Below are 6,905 nucleotides of genomic sequence, written 5' to 3' on the forward strand. Positions count from 1 at the left end.
GACCGTTCTTCGTCGCAACCACCCCGTGCTCTCAACCTCATGCGAGCAACGTCTTTCTCACCCCAGTTTATCGGAAACAGTGCCGAAGGCGGTTACATTGACTGTAATTGCGTCTCTTGCGACGTTTCCAAAAATCCAACCTCAAGATTTTCGAAAATAATAACAAGATGGTCGGAAAAAGTTTACGCCGCCATTGCAGACAAACAGCGTTGGTGATTGGAGTAGCCTTTCAGACTCGGCCAATCACCGTCAAGCTACGACAGTTGGGAGCATTCATAGCGTTTTTCACTGGCAGTTAGTGCACACTCATATCAGAGAAGTGCAACCGGCTTAAGTCAGTATCACAAAATTACTAAGAAAAGTACTAAAAATGGCGTCGTTTGCAGACGAACGATAGTACCGATAGAGCATCATGGCTAGACCAATGAGCATCTTATGTTAATTAATATGGCAACTTTATGCTGGATGCTTAAGCGGGGAGCACAGACTTTTGCATAACGCATAGAGCATGTGCATAAGGAATTTCATTGGCCCATTTTCTTATGCATGAGTCAATGGACCAATCAAATTCTTTATGTATATGGTTTATGCGTTATGCAAAAGTCTGTGCTCCCCGCTTTATTGTAGAAGGCCCATAAGAGAAATCAACAAATCATAATCCTTCTTTTCCTCTCACTTTACGAAAGAGAAGCATTTTAATTGGTTGCGTTATGCAAAAGTGTGTGTTGCGGCCTTAATATCTGGCATCACTGATCCGTTCCACTGCGTTCCACTATTTCTTGATTCTTTCTGATGTATCTTTCTTCCAAATAACGTCATCGGAGTACCTAGTGTTACTTTGTATAAGACACGTGTTATTAGATAGGTTTCCCTATTCGGTTTGATTTTTCAGACTCTTGGAACTCCCCCTAACTAAATTTTAGAAGACTACGTTGAAAGGTAAATTGTTAATTAATTATAAGCAATTGAATTTTTTTTTCACTGTAATAGATTTCCTAAATATTTTGAGGAAGTGCATGCTCGGAATGTTTTTGAATTATTAAAAAAAATCTTTTGATTAATCTATAAAATCAATTGATTAATATAAAAAACCTATAAAATTATTTGATTAATTAAAAAAATTTATTTTTGACCGAATAAGCAACGCTTTGTATTCTTTAGAATTATAGAAATGGCCAAGAGAACACAACCAGCTTGGCATCTGCCAGATAGAAAGGATGGCACGGTATTGAAATTGTACAACAGTTTGACTAGAGAGAAGGAGGTGTTTGTACCACAGTTTGGAAATCGTGTTTTGTGGTATAGTTGTGGACCTACTGTTTATGATGCATCTCACATGGGTCATGCAAGGTACTGATGTCTCTAAATAATATCCTTAACAACTCTTTCTCTTTCTCTCATTTGATACAGTTTTTTATGGAATCATTTTACTTTATATATCTTTCAATATTGTATTTATTATAAAATTGTACATATATCTTAAGTATTTTAATTATCTGACAAATATGCAGGGTAGAGGATACCTTGTTATGATGATATGCTATCAAGGTCATGAACCTGAATTTTGGTTTTAACTGTTGCTTGTTATTTAATAAAATAAAAAGTTATTCTCTCTCTCATTATTATCAAAGTTAATTATTCTTTTTGATACTTTAAACAATAATAAAATGTATGTATTTTTACTTAGAAAGTTATTAATCTATGGCCAGTATTCATAGTCAATTCTTAAATTTGAAGCTGTCTAAAGTATAGTTTTAAGATGTCATAAGCTAATAATAGTTTAAAAAACTTTAAATATTGAAATAATATCAAATTAACGACTCTTGCAATTAAAAATCAAAATATAAAATAACCTATGTATTTAAAATTGTACATCGGTATGAAGGCACATAGAGTCACAATGTTAGTTATAATTTAACAATACTTATTACATCTAATTCGTGATTCAACGATTACGAGCTATTCCAGACGTTTCGGCAATAGTTTTTTGCCATCTTTAGCGGTGGATGTTATCCATTTGTATTTAGATTAGATTCTCAAGTTGTCTAAGTATAAGCACAATCATCGGTCAATCAAGTTCCTCAGCTTATTGATAACGATATTACTGTCCTTAGATTAAAGTATCACATATTTGCATACACAGAACATACTCCAACATAATTATTATTTAAGTACAAATATCTCACTTTAATTCAATTATATAATTTTAGATAACAAAACTTGTCTTAAGCAAAATAATTGTGTGTTGTTAATTTTATGCTTATAACCATAATCATAAGCTAATCAGAAGGCGTTATTAGCATTATTAAAACATTACTTAAGACAGTTTTAAAATAAGAATCAACTATGAATACTAGCCTAGATAAAATCTTGCTTTGCATTATATATTATATACCCCTGAGCAAATGAAATAGCAAAATGTTGCCAATTTGTTTGCAAATTGGTAGATCATTGAAGCACACACACACACACACACACACAGGTCCTCTTTCTGCTTCAGTATTTATTTATATTTAAAATTTAAACTTAGTATGTTTATATGTATCAAGTGTTTTTTTGAGCATATAAATGAGATGTACATATGTATGTGTTTTTTGCAGATCATATATATATTTTTTACAGATCATATATATCTTTTGATATTCTGCGTCGTGTACTGTCAGATTATTTTGGATATGATGTCTTATATGTAATGAATATTACTGATATAGATGATAAGATTATAAAAAGAGCAAGACAGAATTATCTGTATGAAAAATATGTAGAAGAAAATCACAGCCTTAATAGAATACTAGACGATATCAAAGAAGTAATGTCTAATTTTGAAAATGTCATACGAACTACAAATAATACTGATAAAAAGTGTATGTTGGAACAAATGTTGTATAAAATAACAAATGCCATTGAAGATCTGCAGAAAGCAGTAAAAGAAAAAGATGAGAAGGAGATTGCAAACTTTCAAGATGTAAGTATTGCTTAAGATATACATGATCTCCAAAAAGTTAGGGAATTGTTGAAATATCTCAAAAACAATTGATTATAAAAATTAAAAATGTAAGAAACAAAGTTGTATGATTAAATAAAATATATTTAATGAAAAATCAAGGACTCTATATAAAAATGATAATAATAAAGGGGCGAAATAAGAAACCAAAAATTATAAATAATAAAAAGAACTTAACATTGAGTATATAATTAAATAATTTATAATCTTACATACTATTCTTACTTAAAAACTACTTATAAACTAAAATGCTACAAAATTAATACTTAAAAAATAACCAGTTTCGACTCTTCTGTTTGAGTCTTCTTCAGATTTAAAATGGACTCGTTTGTGGATAAAATTAATGTAGAACATAATATTATTGATGAACAAATAGATAATACGTAACCGATAATTCTGTGAAACATTTTTTTTAATTATTTATAAAATTTTGTATATAGGCATTATTGAAAGAAGCTAGAGATCCTTTAGCCGACTGGTTAGACAAAATCAAAGGTAGCACAATTACGGAACATTCCATATTTAATAAAATATCGCAATATTGGGAAGCTGAATTTCACAAAGATATGGATGCTTTAAATGTAAGATTTGAATGTTTTTATTGATGTTTTTTAAAGACTAACTTGGTTTGTAATTACTATAATCGTTTAACAAATCTTTTAGATATTGAAACCAAACGTGCTCACAAGAGTTAGCGAATATATACCCGAGATAGTAACGTTTATACAACAAATAATAGATAATGGATATGCTTATGAAAGCAATGGATCGGTATATTTTGACGTAGACAAATTTGATAAACAAGAGAAACATTCTTATGCTAAGCTTGTACCAGAAGCATACGGCGATACGTCAAGCTTAGAAGAGGGAGAAGGTAAATTTGAGTTAACGGCTGCAATCAGTAGATAAAACTGATTAATGAACATTCAGTGATTTTTTTCATGATTGGTTTTCATACTTAAATCCAGAGAAGAAGTGAAGACAAGAATCAGTCGTATTAAAAACGAAGCACTTACCGATCAGTTTTTTCTGCTGAATGCATTATCTGTCATGTATTTGGTTTATAAAAATTCATTTTTTAAAATTAAATTAACTTATTTCTTTTTTTCTTTGTTTTATTAAGGTGATTTAAGTACTACGGCAGATAAGCTCACTGAAAAGAGATCGATAACAGACTTTGCTCTCTGGAAATGTTCAAAGGCAGGTGAGCCATGGTGGGATAGTCCTTGGGGTAAAGGACGTCCAGGATGGCATATTGAATGTTCGGTCATGGCGTCTGCAATTTGTGGAGAAAGTTTAGATATCCATACAGGCGGAGTAGATCTCAAATTTCCTCATCATGACAACGAACTTGCGCAAGCGGAAGCATGTTTCAATAACTCATATTGGGTTAGATATTTCCTGCATTCTGGCCACTTGACTATAGCTGGCTGCAAGATGTCGAAGTCGCTAAAGAACTTTGTAACAATACAAGACGCTTTAAAGAAATATTCAAGTAGACAGCTCAGACTTGCCTTCCTTCTGCATTCATGGAAAGACACTTTAGATTATAGTGACAATACCATGAATATGGCTGTACAATATGAAAAATTTCTTAACGTGAGTATAGGATTTTTAAATACGTATTATAAAATATTTTGATACGACATTATAGGTTTAAAATGATATTGTGTTCGCTACAGGCGTCGCGAACTCGTTGCTGAGTTCGCTGCTCCTGTGACACCTCCATATTCGCACATTCCTGAACTCGCGGAAATAACTCCATAAAAAGAACTTTATAAAAAGAAATTGAGTAGTGTGATGGCATAATCGATTATTTGTTAAAAAAAAAAACTGATTCTCAAAAGTATGATTCGTTATTGTTACCGTTATTTAAAAATTTGGTGGAATTAAAAAGGTGAAACATTATGCATGATGAGATGGGAATGGGCGAATTTCGATCAATTAGATATTAGCGGCATTGCATGATATTTCAAGATCACGTTTGCCATGGTAGAATTACTTATGCTAACACAGGAATACCGTGATTATTTATGATTTATGGGCTGTTAGAAGGAATAAGGATAGTTTTTGTCCATTTTTATAAATTTTTTAAAACGGTCTCATCATTTTATTTTATCCTAATTGTCTTTATTCACAAATGACATATAACAAACATTAACGTGTCATTTTCAACGTCACGATTTATTATGGCTGTGGTGACTACTCAGAAGTCTTAAAATGAAAAAATATGTGTGCAACGATGAAATTGATAGTACTATATATTTTTTTTTTTTTTTAGAAAAAAATTATGAAAATCGTTTTTCAAAATCAAATCACGGCTCTTTTAAATGAAAATTTTATTTTTAGAATGCAACAAATCTTTTAAATACAATTTTTCGCATATTTAAAATTTTCATACTTTTATGCTTACGTATTTAGGAAATTAAATTTCTACATTTTATTTTCCAGGAATTCTTTTTAAACATAAAATGTAAGATTAGAAGTTTGGGAACGAATACTACTATTGATAGTTTTATTAAATGGTCTGATTTTGAAGTAAAACTCAATGAGAAATTTTATCTTGCAAAGCATTCTATACATAAAGCATTGTGCGGTAAGTCTTAATTATTTCGTAATAGATAGATGTGTATCTCTAAAAAGATTTGTTTATTGCAGACAATATTGATACAAGAACTGTTCTCAATTTAATACGGGAGCTCGTGACAAATTGCAACGTGTACATGAGTCAAAGTAAAAATCCAAACTTGTTTCTTCTTAGAGATATCGCAGTATATATTACGAAGATGTTTACCATTTTTGGGGCGATTTCTTCTTCGTACGATTCAATTGGATTTCCAATTAATGATGAGACAGTCAGTACAAATGTAAGATCAATACAAACACGATAGCAACTTCTCTATTACATCGATAAATTCAATAAGTGTAGCTATTCAAATTTTGCGCTGTTTTTTTTTTGTTAAGTTTCATTTCTTGCAGTATGAATAGCCTTTGAAATCCGAGTTTGCAACTTATTTCAATTTGATTCGTAAAAAATGAAATTTGAATAGGAATTAAATCGTGTAATTTTTTTTCGAAATTGTTTTTCCTATGCCTGATTTCGACGATTACTTCTTATGAGCAAGGATTATCAGCGTAAATATTATAATACTATTTCATGCGCTATTCACTTTTTCGAGAATTTTCTTGCTTTGGTAATCTTGATTCACAAATTTCGAGATACTTGTATATATATTTTTGTATATTTTATGATCAGGTTGAAGAAACTGTTATGCCGTATGTTAAAATTCTGGTGAATTTTCGAGAAAAAGTTCGAAATTGTGCGAAAACTTTGAAAGCGAAAGATATTTTACAAGAGTGTGATCAATTGCGCGATGATATTTTGCCTAACTTTGGTGTGCGGTTGGAAGATAGTAATGAAGGAGAGTGTAAAGTAAAATTAGTCAACAGAGAAGAATTGTTGAAGGAGAAAGAAATTAAGATAAAACTAGAACTTCAGAAAATCTTAGAGAAGGAAAAAATAAAAGCGGAAGTTGCTGCTGCGGCAGCAGTAAAAGAAGGGCAAAAAAGAATACCGCCAAATGACATGTTCAGATTGGAGAAAGATAAATATTCTCAATTTGACGATAAGGTAAACATTTTGCTCATTTTGCATATAACATTTATTATATCATAAATATACATTATACTGATTTTGATCTTATGATCAACTACATTATACTGACAAGTGAGTTTATATTCCCATTTTATATGCTTTTTAAATATGCAGGGATTGCCAACACACGACGCCGAAGGTAAAGAAATTAGCAAAAGTTTATTCAAGAAGTTGCAAAAGTTACAGCAAGCACAGGAAAAAAGATATAATGAATATTTAGCTTCCACGCACAATGGTTGCTTGTAA

The 6,905-nt window shown here is 30.9% G+C and overlaps 1 protein-coding gene across 1 annotated transcript; it reads left to right on the forward strand.

The window, feature by feature from the left end:
• Positions 1 to 822: 822 nt before the first annotated feature.
• CysRS (cysteine--tRNA ligase, cytoplasmic) lies at positions 823 to 6,905 on the forward strand. The gene is made up of 10 exons (XM_018550621.1): positions 823 to 939; positions 1,162 to 1,350; positions 2,623 to 2,965; positions 3,445 to 3,585; positions 3,668 to 3,878; positions 4,128 to 4,603; positions 5,456 to 5,600; positions 5,663 to 5,871; positions 6,261 to 6,635; positions 6,774 to 6,905. The coding sequence occupies exons 2-10, from the start codon at positions 1,172 to 1,174 to the stop codon at positions 6,903 to 6,905; spliced, it is 2,211 nt and encodes a 736-aa protein (XP_018406123.1). The 5' UTR covers positions 823 to 939; positions 1,162 to 1,171.

Source organism: Cyphomyrmex costatus, unplaced genomic scaffold (genome assembly GCF_001594065.2).
Source record: "Cyphomyrmex costatus isolate MS0001 unplaced genomic scaffold, Ccosl1.0 scaffold124, whole genome shotgun sequence".
NCBI lineage: Eukaryota > Metazoa > Arthropoda > Insecta > Hymenoptera > Formicidae > Cyphomyrmex > Cyphomyrmex costatus.

Excerpts from the sequence above, each read along its gene's own strand:
- CysRS (XM_018550621.1), top strand. The coding sequence starts at position 1,172 with ATGGCCAAGAGAACACAACCAGCTTGGCATCTGCCAGATAGAAAGGAT. Across the intron at positions 5,601-5,662 it reads TATACATAAAGCATTGTGCG|ACAATATTGATACAAGAACT; the intron begins GTAAGTCTTAAT and ends TGTTTATTGCAG. Across the intron at positions 5,872-6,260 it reads ATGAGACAGTCAGTACAAAT|GTTGAAGAAACTGTTATGCC; the intron begins GTAAGATCAATA and ends TTTTATGATCAG.